This window comes from Bos indicus x Bos taurus, chromosome 3 (assembly GCF_003369695.1).
Source record: "Bos indicus x Bos taurus breed Angus x Brahman F1 hybrid chromosome 3, Bos_hybrid_MaternalHap_v2.0, whole genome shotgun sequence".
In the NCBI taxonomy this organism is placed as follows: Eukaryota; Metazoa; Chordata; class Mammalia; order Artiodactyla; family Bovidae; genus Bos; species Bos indicus x Bos taurus.
The window spans coordinates 67,081,078-67,100,045 of record NC_040078.1 but is presented as its reverse complement, the minus strand read 5'-3'; the positions used below and the strand labels follow the sequence as shown (position 1 = coordinate 67,100,045).

General features: G+C 35.9%; 1 protein-coding gene across 5 annotated transcripts in view; it reads right to left on the bottom strand.

The window, feature by feature from the left end:
• The window catches only part of USP33 (ubiquitin specific peptidase 33), a 59,330-nt gene that overhangs the window by 8,000 nt on the left and 32,362 nt on the right, over window positions 1-18,968 (bottom strand). Inside the window, exons 10-21 of one of the 5 annotated variants that reach the window (XM_027536839.1) lie at window positions 14,184-14,601; window positions 11,648-11,788; window positions 10,375-10,490; window positions 9,083-9,255; window positions 8,887-8,957; window positions 8,196-8,229; window positions 6,022-6,067; window positions 5,410-5,590; window positions 4,834-4,960; window positions 3,700-3,869; window positions 2,492-2,573; window positions 1,668-1,776 (exon numbers count right to left, since the gene is read on the bottom strand). In XM_027536839.1, coding sequence (XP_027392640.1) covers window positions 1,668-1,776; window positions 2,492-2,573; window positions 3,700-3,869; window positions 4,834-4,960; window positions 5,410-5,590; window positions 6,022-6,067; window positions 8,196-8,229; window positions 8,887-8,957; window positions 9,083-9,255; window positions 10,375-10,490; window positions 11,648-11,788; window positions 14,184-14,601 — 1,668 coding nt within the window. Of the gene's footprint in view, window positions 1-1,655; window positions 1,777-2,491; window positions 2,574-3,699; window positions 3,870-4,833; window positions 4,961-5,409; window positions 5,591-6,021; window positions 6,068-8,195; window positions 8,230-8,886; window positions 8,982-9,082; window positions 9,256-10,374; window positions 10,491-11,647; window positions 11,789-14,183; window positions 14,602-18,968 lie in introns of those variants that run through there. The other 4 variants (XM_027536838.1, XM_027536842.1, XM_027536840.1 and 1 more) reach the window with 4 other exon arrangements.

Sequence of the window (18,968 nt, the reverse complement as noted above, 5' to 3'; positions counted from 1 at the left end):
TCCCTGGAGGAGGAAATGGCAACCCACTTCAGCATTCTTGCCAGGATAATCCCATGGACAGAGGAACCTGGCAAGCTACAGTCCAGAAGTTCCCAAAGAGTTCGACATGACGGAGCACGCACACACATATGCACATGTCTATGACAGTGAGTTCACAAAGATATCTACAATTTTAATCCAATAACAAAGAGTCCGTTTTAGTTTTCTCTCTTTCAATATTTGTAACTCCTTTATCTGACAATAAGAAATCTGGCTCTCATGATACCTGTATTCACTGATCAATCCTACATATGGAATCAATCCCACACAAGGAATCAGTCCCTCAAATCTACCACCACCACTATGCTATGCCTCTTCACATATCCATCTCCAGCCAACATGGAAAACCATTTCCATGTTGCCTGTGCTCCAACACCCTTGACCAGGCCCACACTACTACAAAAATCTTTCTTTACCTTGTCTGGGCTCTGAAACCCCACTGTGAGCCACTGTCTCTGCTCCTATCTCTAGTATGGCAGCCTACCCACCTTCCATATTTCCTGAAAGTCAGCTATGGTCTTCCTGATCTTCACTGACCAGTTCTTTTAATAGTTACTTAAGTCTTGCATTGCTTGTATTCCTATTCTACTTAAAATACTTAGAATGGCTTCTATTGATCAAACCCTAATGGATACAGTCATTAGCTATCTAAGTATTCATGGAATGACCTATTTTTAATATTCAACTAAAATATGCCTCTTTATAATTAGGAAGCAAATGAGGCTCAAGAACAATAAATCAATCCACACCTGTAATATTCTCCTGTGTATGTAAAAATGTCTTTATTTAGGCAAGGACACACACAAAAAAACACCTCTAAATCTATGAAAAGAAACAGGTATGTGTGAAGAGAAGTGTGTGTCCACAACATGAAATGTACTATTCATCTATAGTATCTACTCAATAACTTCTCCCCATCTTTTACTAAAAGAATCTCAATTTGCCCTTACAGAATTATCCCTCCACAAATATAATTTGAACAGGAATACATGAATATGCCTCTCAAGTGACCCAAACTCTATAGGATTCTCTACTAGGAATTCGAGTAAATAAGTAGTTGGAGCCATTTTACTGACAGTACCACTTTGAAGAAACTTACTTCATGCTACCTAGACAAATGGAAGTGTATTCTTTCTCTCCACAAAACCTGGTTATTCAGCTCTTCCTATTGATTCTGTGATCAGACTCTCTATTGCCTGTAATCAAGAAACATCTTGTAATATATTCACTTTATGGGAACTAGGTATAAGTATAGAAAGCTTCCCCAAACAATATTTACTTTACAAAGGGGTGAAAATAGAGAATGCAATCTGAGTAGATGCCTTCTGAAAAAATCACTAGCTTATCAAAATCTATAATTGACTATTTCAGTAAGATTTCTTGCCAGTGGCAATACATAAACCAAAATTTATTACCAATCCATGAAAACAAAAATCCACAAAGGAAGAACTTAACTCACTAGAACTACAGTCACTTTACTGGGGTCTCTCACTGTTATGTGCCCATAACACTTAAAATCTATTACAACTCTTTCATCCAATCATTTCACTTACAGAGTTTTTCTAAGGGTCACTTCTTTTTCTTTATTCTAGATCATTTTTCTAATTTGAAAAGCATCATTTTTTTACCCGAATAAAAATTTCCAATTCAGTTTTTCTTCTTTTTTCAATTTTCTCCGCTTCAATCTGGCAAGTGTGACAAATGTACAGATGGTTGACGGCTGGTCCTCCTCCATACCTAAGGCATGAAGAATATTAATAATTATGATAATCTGGAAGAAAGCTGATCTAGGAAATGTATCCAAGTTTTCATAAAATGGAAAAACTAAATTATTGTGAGGACTTGATTTTATGCTTTTCAGGGTCAATGATTATATCAGTTTATTGATTTGTCTGCTTAATCATATTTGAACTTTCCCTTACAGCTACTTTTGTTACAAAATGTTTGTGGCAACAATAACACACAATAAAAGAAGTAGCTGTCAAAAATTAGCATGTTTATATGTTTATAAATCTTAGGTTATACACAGCCACAGTTTTAATCAAGTTTTAATCAGAAGGAGACTTCCCCTGTCCACTCAAGTAAGAATTCATGAAATGAATTATTTTCAATATTTAAGAAATATATTAGGGGATTGTGTGAAATATTTTTAAATAAAATTTAAAACTTTAGAGAGTTAAATATCACAGCATACCTTTATAGATAGACTATCAGAACAGCCTTTATAGATAGACTATCAGAACAGAAAAATTGGAATTAATTATCTAGATCAGGGCCACTCTAGCTACAAAAGTCTCTCCAGTCATGCTTCAGCGTGAATAAATGAAGGAAAAAGGGAATATTCTACATAAGCAACATACAGCACAAAGAGCACATACAAAATAACCAATCTCTCTTTAACAAATTTCATAAACTGATTTTCACAATATCATACTGATTAAAAAAAACAAACCTGCTATATAGGTTATCCCAAATGTTCTGAGGCAGCATCAAAACCAGGTCTTCAATATAACCAGCTTTTCGTGGAGGAACACCTAGAAAAGTTTAAAATGAATCTGTCTCGTTCCTTTTGTTAATTTTAACTGATTAATTCTTAGCATTTTTTCAATTATTATTCTTAAAAACTCTCCCCAAGAGGTAGAAAATTAAGTATAAACATACGTTCCTGAAGAGATATTTTCTCTTGAAATATAGAGTAAGTTAACCAAGATGTTCAGGTATTTAACTTACATAAATCTTTACTAAGCCATGACTATGTATTGGGGCAAACCAGAGATAAACCAGAGACAATCTTTTCTTCATGGAGCTAATAAGCCAGAAGAAGACATTTAGAATTTACATGAATAACCAAAAGGCAGGCACAGATAAATGCCATAAAAGGATTATAGGGAGATTCTGAACAGGAAGAGACTTAAGTTAATAGCTCAAGTGGGAGAAAGTAATAAGAGAAAAATTCACATACAGAAATATTTTCAAAGTTTAGATTTCTAAATCCAATACAGGACATTTCTACTATTTCTTGAGGTTTCGCTGCAAAAATAATAAATGAGAATAACAAGTCTTCGACCATGAAATTTAATTAAAAGTGTCACACTAAGGTATTATTTGTCATGGGAACAAGCAGTAACACAGTCAGTCACAAAGGGAGAAGTTATATTTAGCAAATAACTGCATGAGGTTTTTGTTGTTGTTGTTAAATTTCAAGTACATTTTTTTGGTTAGGAAAAGAGCCAGCTATTCATTTAGACAAAAGGGATAAGAGCCATGGATACAGTTGGAGCTGGATGTCTGTCAGCTGAGAAAAATGATGAGCAATAGAAGTGCTCCCTGTACCTTAATCGGGTGTTTATGCATCTGTCTTTACTATGAAACTGGAGCTTTGAGAACAGAAACAGTGTTTCTGGTATTTTTAGACTCTAGAACAGCATTTGGAAATGGTACCCAATAAATATTAATATCTATTCTATGAAGAGGCTATAGATTACCCATACTTATAAGAAAAAAACTAATTTCTGAGACCATAGTAAATTAAACACATTTAAGTTGGAATGCAGATGGGAAATGGAAAATAAATGGAAGAGGAAAGTCCTTGGCTCTTGTCTTATTTGTAAATTATTTAATAGAAAATTCCTACTACTACTTTTCATTAGAGTTTCTTACCTCCATGAATACAGAGAAAATCATTATTTGAAATAGGGCCAGGTTCAGCAAAGGTCTTAAATTTATTTAGCCACTGTCGAGAAATATAAAACTGAAGGAGACTTGGTTCCATTATGTTCAACAAATTTGATATTCTTCGCCTCTCTTTTTGTGCTTCTTCACTGCTCTTCCTATTAAGGACAGTAATTCATTATATTCAATAAGCATTTTACTCCATTAGACTAGTAAAGTGGATTTTTCCACTTCCTTATTAGACTTTGCATACACACTGATAGAGTTATCCCTCCATGTCCATGGGGGACTGGTTCCAGGAACCCTGCAGATACCAAAGCCTTATATAAAATGGTGTAGCATTTGCATCTAACCTGTGCATATCCTCTCATATACATTAAATTACTTCTAGATTAAACAATACCTAATACAATGTAAATGCTATGCAAACATTAGTATATAGGGCATAAATGGTAGCTAGATAGTTACTGGTGAGCAATTTCAAGTTTTGCTTTTTGGAACTTTCTGGAATCTTTCCCTCCCCAATATTTCTTATCTGCCGTTGGTAGAATCCTCAGATGCAAAACCCATGCAACATGGAAGGTGGACTGTGCTGTGAATCTTATTAGGTCTTGAAAATTATTCATAAGAAATATATTGTACTTTGCTCCCTGCTTTCCCCACTGCATTATAACCCTAGGGGTCATATCTAGGTGATAACTAATGTATCCACATAACTACTGTTAGAAAACAGACATTCAAATGATTGCTAACAAGACAGTAGCTTGTACAATCTTTTAGAGGACACTATAAAGTATTTTATATTAATACCTCCTTTATTGGCTATGTTAGGAGAAAATTTGGTATTTAGTTCCTACTATCAGTGCCTAATTTTTAAAAGTAAAACAAATGTTTCTAAAACAAAATATAGCCCTTTGCCCCTCAACTAAATGATTTAACATTTTCTTAACAAAAGATCATTCTACACACAAACTTTCACTTTTACTCACATAATGAGAGTAAAATAATTTCTAATCTTTACTCAGCAATCCACTTTGAAAGTCTTAGAAGTCACTATTGACCTTAACATGAGACGCTTTGTCATCTTTGTCAAAACAGCCTACTCATGAGTTATTACCTCACCTGTAGAAGAGAACATAAGCTTCTGCATTTTGTACAGTAGACTCTGAAACTTCAGTGACACTCTGGTCGTCAAATTCATACCAGAGATTATTTAAATTGTTTCGGCAGTAGGCAATATAGTGTCCACCTGAATTTAGGCAGAGAAAATTTAAATTATTTCAGTGATACAAAATTAACACAAGAATGGAAGATAAAACTAGTTTTGTAGCCTCAGTTCCTACCTAGCAGAGATATAGCAAGAACTACCCTATTTTTCCCAGTAGGTACCCTTACCACCATTACTGGAGGAAATGAAAATCGTAACAAAGAATGCAATCTTAAAAAAACCAGTGTAAAAATAATCATGTTAAAATCCTTACTATTTATCTTAACACAAAATGTATTTTTACTATTTTAAACATGAGAGTAAAATTATTCAAATTCCTAAAATTTCTGACGTTTTTAAAAACCAAAATAAAATAATTAATAAAAATCTACTTTTACACTTTTTTTTTGTTCAATCAGGCCTTGTTTAAGAGATCAATTCAGATGTTTCTTTTTTTAATGTAAAATCACATGTCAAACTTGGATACTTACTACTTGCAGTTCCATGGTGACAAATGACTGACAGAAGATCATAGGTAACAATTTGCACCGGACTATCTTTAGCAAGAAATGGTTGAAGATCCAGGCCTTCCAGTGGAAATGAAACATGGGTACTGATTTTGGTGGAAAACATCAGTTCATGTCTGAATCTTTTAAGATGGATGCACAAAATCTTTTTAAAAGAGAAAGGTAGGATTATTTCAAAATTTCTTGTTCTAGACAAAGGAGTCTATTAAATACACTTATTGTCAAGATTAAACATAATCATCCAATTCTGATAACCTGATTCCAGAGATGTTAAAATGTGGAAATTATGAAATGTGGTACTTCCTAAGTCCATAGCTACTGGTTTTTCCAATTTTACACTTTATACCTGCAAGAACCTACAATGTCTGATTAAACTGTGTTTAACATAGTTTTATTTACTGCTAGGGGCACTTACTTGATATGCAATCCAGTATTTTAAAAATGGATAATCATAATGGGTACACATAGCGACTGACCACTTCACTCTTCAACAAATGCTAAACAATTCACTGCACTGTGTTTCATTAAAGCTTTACCTACCACATAAAATAAAATGAATTGTCATAAAGCCCATACCTCAGGAAACTTTTGTACTTTACAAAACTTTACTCCATTTCTCAACCTAAGGGTAAAAAGGGAAAATCAATTTTATTTTTTTTTTATTTTTTTTTTTTTTTAACCCACGAAAATCAATTTTAATAAAACTGTTTCCCATACAAATCTACAAAACCTTTAGTATTTTCAAACATACAGCAAATCTTTTAGAAAATGCGGAGACAAAGGTATCAAACTAAAAACGCTTACTACTGAATTATATGCTACCAATTAAAAACATACTAATAAAACACTGGAATCACTTTCTGTAAAAAATTATTTAAATTAAGATAAAACTTCAGAGTTATGTAGTTCTTTGATGAAAAATCTACTTTCTGTGGTCTGGCTATGCCTTTAGAACATTCATGTATCAACTGAAACTAGGTAAAATAAAATCCTAGTTTTATAGAACTGGTTAGTCAGGTCAATATATTATATAGCCTTTATTCTTTTTCTTTTTTTATAAAAATGTATCTATTTACTTGGTTACACCAGGTTTTGGTTGCAGCATGTGGAATCTTTTATTAATAGGCCCCCTCCATTGGGAACATGGAGTCTCAGCCACTTGATCACCAGGGAAGTCCCTACAATCTTTACCCCTAAATGTGGAAATTAATAACGAGATAAAGAATGGTTATTATTAATAATCAAATTTTTTTTTGGCCATATCACATGGCTGGTAGGATCTTAGTTTCCCAATCAGGGATCAAACATGGGCCCTTGGCAGTGAAAGCACAGAGTCCTAACTACTAGAGTGCCAGAGAATTCCCAATAATCAATATTAACATATACCTGACAGATCTCAGGGCTTCCCTGGTGGCTCAGAGGTTAAAGCGTCTGCCTGAAATGTGGGAGACCCACGTTTGATCCCTTGGTCAGGAAGATCCCCTGGAGAAGGAAATGGCAACCCACTCCAGTATTCTTGCGTGGAGAATCCCATGGACTGAGGAGCCTGGTGGGCTACAGTCCACGGGGTCGCATCGAGTCGGACACGACAGAGCGACTTCACTTTCACTGACAGATCTCTACTTTGGATTCTGGATTCTGGGGTGGATGCAAGTTCTTTTTCACCTTCACTATTACCTTTTTTTTTTAGCTGGCACTGTTTTCCCAAGAAAGATTCCCCCTCTGGGCCAACTCTGTCTTCAGCTATCAACTGTGGCTTCCAGGACAAACTGATAATAAATACTTTCCAATTCACTAGAAGTGTACTTTTTTCTAGAAAGTACAGGCAGCTTTTCTTCCTTACTGACCAAACAGTACACTTTACCTTTTTGTCATGAAGACAAATAGCTGTAGATCAACATTTCCCTGGATTTTTGACAAAAGCCAGAAGTTTGCATTATGAAGATTTTGTATCTTATTAGGAGATCTTTATTTTTCTATTAGAGAGATTCAGAAAAACTTTCTAGTTCATTCTACCTCAAACGTATTTGCTTTCAATTCATTTTTCTTTTCTAACTCATCACCAAGAAGACTTAAAAGCCTAAATTTATCACAAGATAGAAAAAGGTAGCTAGTATAAAGAAACAAAATCATTCTTTTTGTTTTTTAAATAGTATGATGCTTTTTATTGTTCATATTTTACTTATTTTTTAATGTTGTCCTGGTTTCTGCCATACAACTTGAATGAGTTATGATTTAAATACATCCCTTCCCTCTTGAGCTTTCCTCCCTCCTCAATTCCATACTTTTCTTATCTGTCTTTTTTATTTGGCCCTCATATAGCAGGTAACATTACAGACAGTATAACCTTTCTGAATTTTACATAGACTTGAAACTATGCACTTTATAATCACTTTCACTTCTTAAATCTAGCCTGTTATGGTGAGAAACCAGAAGAGAATACTGCATTATTTATGATGGCAGAATTAACCTAGGTAATAAAAATGCATGTTATATATCCTAGTATATGTCTGTAATATATATGGAAAATGCTTTTTTGCAAAATGACATACTTACCTTATCTCAAAATACACTATCACATATTAGCTAATCCTATTAAATTTGTTAAATTTTTAACCTTGAATTTGTTTTACAGAATAGGTTTCTTCATTTTTACTAGGACAAATCTCACATGTCCAATTCAAATAACCAAGAAAAATATCATTTAAAATACAAAGCATGCAATTAAAAGCACTGCCAATGACACTTACTTTTTGCATTTTTCACAACTGTACATATTGTCACCTGAGGATAGAACAGACCTGGTTATTCCTCTCCAACTAAAAGCAAGCTATTTTCTTTTGGTTTTGCACTTCTTTGAGTTTCTCACGCTGATCCCGTAGAACAGTAATGCATTTTTCAGTCTCTGCTCAAGTCAGCATATTAATCTTGTCTACAACACCCTCTTGTTTTCAACCCAGAAGGCCCATCTCAAATAACACTGTGCCCACTTATTCACTCAACAAAATTCAGACTGCCTATTGTATGCTGAAGCAAGGTGCTGGCACCCCAAAATAGTGAAGGATTAGATTTAAATATTACTTAGAAATTCAGACTAATTCAGATACACAGTCTTTTATACTGGCTGAATTTTCTCTTTTTTCAATCTCAGAGCAGATTTAACACACTTCAAATATCTATTTGTCTAGTGTACTAGTACTAGTACTAGTGTAGTACTACTATTGTCTAGTACTACAGGAGTTTGTATCAGTTATTTCAGGATATTACTTATAGTATTTATGTCGTCATGATAGATGCTGGCACTGTGGCAATATGGGCAAGCACTATTTAAGCTGCCTCAAAATTTAGCTTTTATGAATACATTTCATATTTAGTCCTACTAATCTTTTAGCTCACTCACAACAGTTTAGCCACAGATGAAAACTATTTTGTATTTCTTACCTTTTAGTTCATCTCTGGCAAAGAAGGCAGCAAGACAATCTTGCAAGGTTACTATTGGACCCCAAAACCAGCTAGGGACACATGAGACAACAAACCTGAAACATCATTGACAGAAAAAAGAAAGGAAATGTTCTGCCAGTACAGCAGAAACAGCAGCTTTAACAATGAACCAATAACAAAGAAAATACACACATACCTCTTCACATACTCCATGAAAAAAGCTATCCACCCTTGTGGAGCATATGCTTCGCCACATGATCCTGCTTTGACTATAGATGTTGGATGACTTGACGAATGCAGTTTAGCAAGGTCTTCCTTGCCAGGAATTGGCAAGGACAGATCTTGAAAGGTCTCGAGGGTTACAGACACCTAAAATTGTTTTGTGTTTTAAGAATGGGATGAAAATAATCCAGCACAAACACCTGAGGACAGATTTTAGACGGCAAAGATCCAAGCAAATTATAATAAGGAAAAAACCCAAACACCAAACTGTTTTTTATAGTAATAAAGCAAAAGTAACAACTAAAGCAAAACTGCTTTGCACCGGGAACTGTTCTAAATTTTATCTTCACATAAACCATAACTACCAACATCCCCATTAGCTGAGAACACAGTGGTAAACAGAAGTACCTCACACCCAGCCACTGTAGCTTGAGGTTCAAACTGTTTATCACTACTGCATTTATTTTTGGAAATGACCTCTAGTGATAGTTATTAAATGTAGTTTAAAAAACAAGATGCAAAACCTAAACAGCTGAAAACATTTCAGGATATTTCTATTTAAATAACTGATACATTAAAATAGACTATTGAAAACCCTTAGACTTGACTTAATTCTAACACAATAACAGAAAACTTTCTTTGGGTTATTTCTTTTTTGAGATATGTCATTTTACATTTATTTTAATTATATTCATCACTATACTGAAGTAAAACCATTCTTAAAACCTCTATGAAGTTCAGGAATTTAGAGGTATTATTAAAAATCTCATGATGATATTAATTTACGTATCTTCTGTATAAACCTGATACTACTTTTATTATCTGAATCCAATCTTAACATGAGAAAATATTTACAAACCATATAACCAAGTGAGATGATACATTCATAGCCTTGTACAAGTCAGTAACAACTGTTTCCTGCTAATTTCATCAGCCTTGGGAGAATATGTATGTGTTTCAAATTCTGGTTGCTGAGCAACATATCTCCTTTATTTGTGACCAGAGATGAAGAACTGAGTTAATTCTTCCTGCTAATGCATGCCTGTTCAATGACAAGTCAAGACCCATCCTTAAAAAAGTATGCTGCTATTACTTCCAAAAAACAAGTTCTAGTCTTAGAATCAATTTATACTTATGCAAACACCTGAAATATAAGTATAATCATCAATAGCAAAGAGAAGGAATTAAAACTTCTCATACCATCGTCAGTTTTTTTTAAAGCATTTGAAAGAAATTTCCTGTGTATTATAATTCTCACATACTCACCCTGTCACAAGTCAGACACTGAACTGAACTAATGATTGTTCCATCAAATATGTCTGAAATAACACTTCGGTATTTCTTGTGCTGTTTTTTTCTCTTTGGAGATAATGCAGATTGAACTAGGATTGAAAAACAAGTATAGAAGAATTTTTTCTTTTAGAAATCAAAATAGTTTCTTTACATTTTTTCTGAAACTATTAACAGCAAAATTACTCTGCTGAAAAAATCTGTCAAAATACCATTCAAAAGCACTACCTAAAGAAAACACAAAAAACAACCAAAAATCCTCAAAGAGAAACTGTGACGAAATAGAAAGGGTTCAGTCTCCCCATCTTGACTTCAACCAGAACAGTTATGCTTTTACTTATTTGTTGTTGCTTCCAAGTAAGGCTTTATTTGAAGAAAGGATTCTATTAAGTTTTTGAGAGTTCTTTATATATTCTAGATACAAGTCCTCTGTCAGCTATGTGGTTTACAAATATTTTCTCCCAATCTTTTCATTCTCTTAATAATTTGCCAAGAAAGATTTTAATTTTTTTTCATTTATGGATCATGCTTTTTATGCCTTTGATGTCTTTAAATAATTCTAACACAAAGTCATAAAGACTCTTTAACTTCACGCAACATTAAGCATAAAACATAAAACCCAATCATCCCACATCCAGGTGTTTACCCTGAACAAGTGACAATTTATGTTCATACAGAAACTAGTACATAAATATTTATTTAACTGCCAAAAACTGGAAACAAACTCAAATATCCTTCAGTGAGTATACTCACTGAGTTCAGTCACACAATGAAATACTAAGTAATAAAAAAGAACTATTCAGACATGTAATGTGACTGTATCTCAAATGCATTAAGCTAAGTGAAAGCAGCCTATTTCAAAAGACTATGTGCTTTATGATTACATGTATATGACATTCTGGAAAAGGAAAAACAGTAGGAATAGAGAACAGATAGGCTGGGGCCTTGGGAGGGAACGGAACAGTACGATGGATGGAACAGTACTATGAGGGACTTCTCTGGAGAGCTGGAACTGTTCTACACTGTGTTTGTGGTGGGGGTCCTAACAATCTATGCATGCGCTGAAACTCAGAACCCTATGCCAAAAGAGTCAACTCTGTCATACATAAATTTGTGCCACACACACAAAAATATTTTAAATCATGGCTGTATAAAATGATGCTGTCAATTTTAAAAAGCCTGAATAATATTTCATAATTAACACTTTAAACTATCAAAGCAAAGAAACCTGAGTAACTGAAACTTCTACCTTTTTTGTGTGTGGGTGGCAATCCTGGCCACAAATTGCCTGATTTAGGAGGGCTTGCTGATAATCTTGGATTAACACCTTCATTTGATGGGAGGATCTGTGGTGTAGACAGGTCATTCAAATGGACATCAGTAATATATTCTGTAATATTTAAAATTTGTATTATTACCTTAAATAGTAAAATTATTCCACCTGTCAAAGAAAGTTTTTTTCATTTGAGATTTTGAACACAATTCACATTAATAAATGTCAGGTGAAATACTCAACAGACATTATGCTTGCTAAGTGAGTAAGCATTAATTACTGTTAATGTTATTATTAATGTTGATAACACATTACTGTTGTAGGCAATACAGAAAGTGTGCAGTGGAAATATAAAGCGGAAGAGGACTGTATTTGTCCTAATTTAGTATTTAAAAAACTAAAGCAAATTGGGGCAGTTTTTGAAAGCTTTAAAACCATATGGGAGAAAAAGAGATTATCTTCCCAAACTAACATAGTAATCAAAATCCAGGAAGAAATTTGGGCATGAAATAATTATAAATTATTTTATTCTTACTGTAATAAAAGGAAATAAAACCCTCTGTCAGAAAAAAACATCATTTTTTGAGCATTAAATTATGAATAAAGAAAATATAAGCTCTATGAGAGCTATCTTGATTTGCTGTTGGATTCCTAGTATATAACATAGTTTCATGGCGAGAGACTGCTAAAAAAGCATTTGAGTGAAGAAAAGAGAAGTGTACATAAAAGACGCTGAAACAATGATTTCAGAGATTTTTCCAGATAATGCACAAGAAATGACTTTTATGACTTTCACAGAAGCATTTCTCATTACTATCTCAACCATGACTAAAAGTAGACTGATAATACTAGGGGAAGAAAATAGGAGGAGAGGAGGAGACTCACTCTAGGCCTTTTAGAAGGGAATAAAGTTAATACAATCTAGGTCAGGGAAGATCAGAGATTAGCAAATGATCCCTAAAAAGACCAGATGTTACATATTTTGGGCTTCCCTGGTGGCTCAGACGGTAAAGCGTCTGTCTGCAATGCAGGAGACCAGGGTTTGATTCCTGGGTTGGGAAGATCCCCTGGAGAAGGAAATGGCAGCCCACTCCAGTACTCTTGCCTGGAGAATCGCATGGACGGCAGAGTCTGGTAGGCTATTGTCCATGGGGTCGCAAAGAGTCAGACACGACTGAGCGACTTCCCTTCTCTTCACTTATCGTCTTTGTCACATTTTTCAATCAGAAAATGTAAAAGCTCAGATCCCTGATCTAGGTCATCAATTAGTTACTAACTGTAAGAATAGACTTGTTATGGAACAATAAAGAACTAGTAGGTCACTTAATTAGGTTTTTTTATGAGGAAAGGCTAGATAGCAGACTGCTAAGTCTTTCAATACTGAAATTTTACATAACTAATGATTAAACAACTTCTAACCACATCTAAACGTCTAAACATTATGTCAGTATAATCAAGGGGCCTGACAGGTTTTCTTGACTAGAAGGCATTTATGCACTGCACACAAGTATTACTGCACAATATTAACGCACTGAACCACGAGTATTCCTGTGGTTAAGGAAATATCCTTCTTCTCCAGAAAAAAGCTGGGTTCATTCAAAAACCTTAGTAAATTCAGTACTGCCCACTATTCAGTAATTATAGAAGATAAAAGTTTTTATGTTCCTTGTCTGCCATTTATTTTAAGATCAGAGAATCTGAACCTCTAACGGTTTGATTTTCTGTGGTTTGGAGAATTAAAGACCACATTAAGCTAAGACAAGTTAACCCAAGAAAAAATAAATGTAAAATGCAAAACAACTCAACTGTCTTTCATTTGGCCACTTGCTCTTTCTCAAAAGAACAGTGACCAGGACGGTGGTATAATCTCTCATAACAGAGTTCATTATAATACATTAAACTCCTATGCCAAGCATACACTAAATATTTTGTAACTGACATGACTCAAATGACAGCAATCTAAATCTAATAGTCTATAATTTGGATTATTTTGCTCTTTTACAAATCTGCTTTAAATGACACTAACTTAATACTCACATGCCAATATTACTAAACTCTACTAGTTAGACCACTCCAGTGTTCTTGCCTGGAGAATCCCAGGGACGGGGGAGCCTTGTGGGCTGCTGTCTATGGGGTCGAAGAGTTAGACACGATTGAAGCAGCTTAGCAGCAGCAGTAGCTACTAGTTAAACTAGAAAGCGCAAAAGTAACATCTATTTAATTCCCTCTTTTTTTTTGGCTGTACCACACAGCATGTGGGATCTCAGATCCCCGAATACGGATAGAACCTATACTCCCTGTAGTGGAAGCACAGTCTTAACCACTGGGCTCCCAGGGAAAGCCCCTCCTTACTTCTTTAAATTAGTATGGCTGAACTATAAGGTCACAAACTACACACAAAATATTGTTATTTTAGAAAACAGTAAAATTACAAACATAATCTTGAACACGTATCTTGCACCCTTTGTCCACAAATGGAACACTATCATTTGCAAATTATAAAAAGTGTCACCTGAAGCTCTGCTGTGTATTTGCACTTTGACAGTTTCCTGGTTGTTCAAATCAGCTGTTTCAGATACAGAGTCTCTATCTTTATCTAATTCTCCTTCAGAATGTACTTTATTAATCTTGTTGCACATCTTCTCTTTTTGCCAATCTTTTGACATTTCTGAATTGTTCTCATCATCCTGAATTAACATTGTTGTCTCATTATTATCTTCAGAAAAGCTTCTAGAGCCATTTTCATTTTCAGCTTTATCACTGCTGCTACAAGATTCGCAGGACTGAAAATCTACATCTGACTGGCTCTTGTCTTCCTCCATGGTCTCTTCAGTCATTATAGTTTGAGGATCCTCTTCTACTTCCATGACTTGTTCTTTCAATTCTTCATGAAGCAGATCCATTAAACATCGAAGGAATTCTTGAGCATCCTATTATATGTAAGCAACATAGACAGTACCATTTCATTAAAAATATGTGTATGCAGAAACTTGAGAGAAAACCTTGAGAGACAAAATGTGGTTAGCAATTGATTTCTACACATGTAGCATTACACTGTGGATATACAACTTCGCAGAACATAGGGCACTGGTGGGATAGGATGTCCTAAGTTCTAAAAAGTTAAAAAACAAAAAAAAGTTAGAAAACAAAAGTAATGAAAAACTGAAGATGTATCTCAAGAAAAACTTAAAAAAAAAAAAAAGAACAAAAAGCTGAAGATGATCTGAAAGTAGCTTTAGTACTGCTGTTACTGAAAAAAAAAAACTTGAGGAGTAAGGTGTAAAGAAAATGTGGATTTGCCTCATCAGACAATAATAATTCAGAGAGATATCAAATTCAAGTATGTTTGGCTTAAAATTAAAGCTTTATCTAATTTTGTACTATGTCTCAAAATCCTCGATCAATCTAGAATGTTTATCAAAAATACAAATTCATAGCCCCCAAGTTACATCAACCTTTTAAAACTAACACCCAAAAAAGATGTCCTTTTCATTATAGGGGACTGGAATGCAAAAGTAGGAAGTCAAGAAATACCTGGAGTAACAGGCAAATTTGGTCTTGGAATACGGAATGAAGCAGGGCAAAGGCTAATAGAGTTTTGCCAAGAGAACGCACTGGTCATAGCAAACACCCTCTTCCAACAAAACAACAGAAGGCTCTACACATGGACATCATCAGATGGTCAACACCGAAATCAGACTGATTATATTCTTTGCAGGCAAAGACGGAGAAGCTCTATACAGTCAGCAAAAACAAGACAGGGACCTGATTGTGGCTCAGATCATGAACTCCTTATTGCCAAATTCAGACTTAAATTGAACAAAGTAGGGAAAACCACTAGACCATTCAGGTATGACCTAAATCAAATCCCTTATGATTATACAGTGGGAGTGAGAAATAGATTTAAGGGACTGAATCTGATAGATAGAGTGCCTAACTATGGAATGAGGTTCGTGACATTGTACAGGAGACAGGGATCAAGACCATCCCCATGGAAAAGAAATGCAAAAAGACAAAATGGCTGTCTGAGGAGGCCTTACAAATAGCTGTGAAAAGAAGAGAAGCGAAAAGCAAAGGAGAAAAGGAAAGATATAAGCATCTAAATGCAGAGTTCCAAAGAATAGCAAGAAGAGTTAAGAAAGCCTTCCTCAGCAATCAATGTAAAGAAATAGAGGAAAACAACAGAATGGGAAAGACTAGAGATCTCTTCAAGAAAATTAGAGATACCAAGGAAACATTTCATTAAAAGATGGGCTCGATAAAGGACAGAAATGGTATGGACCTAACAGAAGCAGAAGATATTAAAAAGAGATGGCAGGAATACACAGAAGAACTGTACAAAAAAAATCTTCACGACCAAGATAATCAAGATGGTGTGATCACTCACCTACAGCCAGACATCCTGGAATGTGAAGTCAAGTGGGCCTTAGAAAGCATCACTACAAACAAAGCTGGTGCAGGTGATGGAATTCCAGTGGAGCTCTTTCAAATACTTAAAGATGATGCTGTGAAAGTGCTGCACTCAATATGCCAGCAAATTTGGAAAACTCAGCAGTGGCCACAGGACTGGAAAAGGTCAGTTTTCATTCCAATCCCAAAGAAAGGCAATGCCAAAGAATGCTCAAACTATTGCACAATTGCACTCATCTCACACGCTAGTAAAAATTCTCCAAGCCAGGCTTCAGTGATATATGAACCGTGAACTTCCAGATGTTCAAGCTAGTTTTAGAAAAGGCAGAGGAACCAGAGATCAAATTGCCAACATCCGCTGGATCATGGAAAAAGCAAAAGAGTTCCAGAAAAACATCTATTTCTGCTTTATTGACTATGCCAAAGCCTTTGACTGTGTGGATCACAATAAACCGGAAAATTCTTCAAGAGATGGGAATACCAGACCACCTGACCTGCCTCTTGAGAAACCTATATGCAGGTCAGGAAGCAACAGTTAGAACTGGACATAGAACAACAGACTGGTTCCAAATAGGAAAAGGAGTAACGTTAAGGCTGTATATTGTTACCCTGCTTATTTAACTTATACGCAGAGTACATCATGAGAAATAACGTGTACTTATATACAGAGTACATCCAGATGGGCTGGAAGAAGCACAAGCTGGAATCAAGATTGCCAGGAGAAATATCAATAACCTCAGATATGCAGATGACACCACCCTTATGGTAGAAAGTGAAGAGGAACTAAAAAGCCTCTTGATGAAAGTGAAAGTAGAGAGTGAAAAGGTCGACTTAAAGCTCAACATTCAGAAAACGAAGATCATGGCATCGGGTCCCATCACTTCATGGGAAATAGAGGGGGAAACTGTGGAAACAGTGTCAGACTTTATTTTTCTGGGCTCCAAAATCACTGCAGATGGTGACTGCAGCCATGAAATTAAAAGACACTTACTTACTCCTTGGAAGGAAATTATGACCAACCTAGATAGCATATTGAAAAGCAGAGACATTACTTTGCCAACAAAGGTCCATCTAGTTAAGGCTATGGTTTTTCCAGTAGTCATGTATGGATGTGAGAGTTGGACTATGAAGAAAGCTGAATGCCAAAGAACTGATGCTTTTGAACTGTGGTGTTGGAGAAGACTCTTGAGAGTCCCTTGGACTGCAAGGAGATCCAACCAGTCCATTTTGAAGGACATCAGCCCTGGGATTTCTTTGGAAGGACTGATGCTAAAGCTGAAACTCCAGTACTTTGGCCACCTCATGCGAAGAGTTGACTCATTGGAAAAGACTCTGATGCTGGGAGGGATTGGGGGCAGGAGGAGAAGGGGATGACAGAGGATGAGATGGCTGGATGGCATCACTGACTCGATGGACGTGAGTCTCAGTGAACTCCGGGAGTTGGTGGCGGACAGGGAGGCCTGGCGTGCTGCAATTCATCGGTTCACAAAGAGTCGGACACGACTGAGCAACTGAGCGACTGAACTGAAGTTACATCTACTAAATCAGTGTCTGTGATCCAGGAATTTTTAAAAACAAATTTATGTATTAATTATTTGGCTGTACCGGGTCTGAATCTGCCTGCAATGCAGGAGACCCCGGTTCAATTCCTGGATCAGGAGGATTCGCTGGAGAAGGGATAGGCTACCCACTCAGTATTCTTGGGTTTCCCTTGTGGCTCAGCTGATAAAGAATCTGCCTGTAATGAGGGAGACCTGGGTTTGATCACTGGGTTGGGAAGATCCCCTGGAGAAGGGAACAGCTACACACTCCAGTATTCTGGCCTGGGGAATTTCATGGGGTCCATGGGGTCCATGAGAAGTCCATGGGGCCGCAAAGAGTCAGACACGACTAAAAGACTTTCACTTTCACTTTTTTCTTTCACTGGGTCTTAGCTGAGGCACTTAGGACCTTACGTGAGATTTAAAAAAATTTTTTTAATGTGAGATTTTTTTTTAGTTATAACATGCAAGCTCTGCTGCAGCATGTAGCATCTAGTTCCCTGACCAGAGATCAAATCTGGGCCTCCTGCATTGGGAGCACACAGACTTAGCCCCCGGACCATCAGGGAAGTCCCTATGATACAGGAATTTGTACAAGAAAAAGTTAATAGGGAACAGGTATTTCTTTGAACAAAGGAAACATATGTGAAGATTAGGTATTAATGTGAAAAAATATTACATAAAACAACAATAATTGAAACTGCCACTGCTGCTGCTGAGTCGTTTCAGTCGTGTGGAACTCTATGCGACCCCAGAGACGGCAGCCCACCAGGCTCCCCTGTCCCTGGGATTCTCCAGGCAAGAACACTGGAGTGGTTGCCATTTCCTCCTCCAATGCGTGAAAGTGAAAAGTGAAAGTGAAGTCGCTCAGTCGTGTCCAACTCCTAGCAACCCCATGGACTGCAGCCTACCAGGCTCCTCTGTCCATGGGATTTTCCAGGCAAGAGTACTGGAGTGGGGTGCCATTGCCTCCTCCCCAAACTGCCACTGGTATCAATTAAAAAAATTACAGGTCAATGAAGTAGATTAGAAAGTCCAGAACTAGACCTATTATATATTAATGTAAGCACAAAAATTAATGAAGAAACTTTTAAAAACAGATTAAGAAAATTCTTAAATCTGTTGTTTGCTACATTTGTTAGCTGTATGTGAAAAATTAAATTTGGATCATATTGTAATGTGAAATAAATGACAGTATTAAAATATTTAACTATATGGACAAGGAAATGGCACCCCACTCCAGTGTTCTTGCCTGGAGAATCCCAGGAACGGGGGAGCCAGGTAGGTTGCCGTCTATGGGGTCGCACAGAGTCGGACACGACTGAAGCAACTTAGCAGCAAGGCAT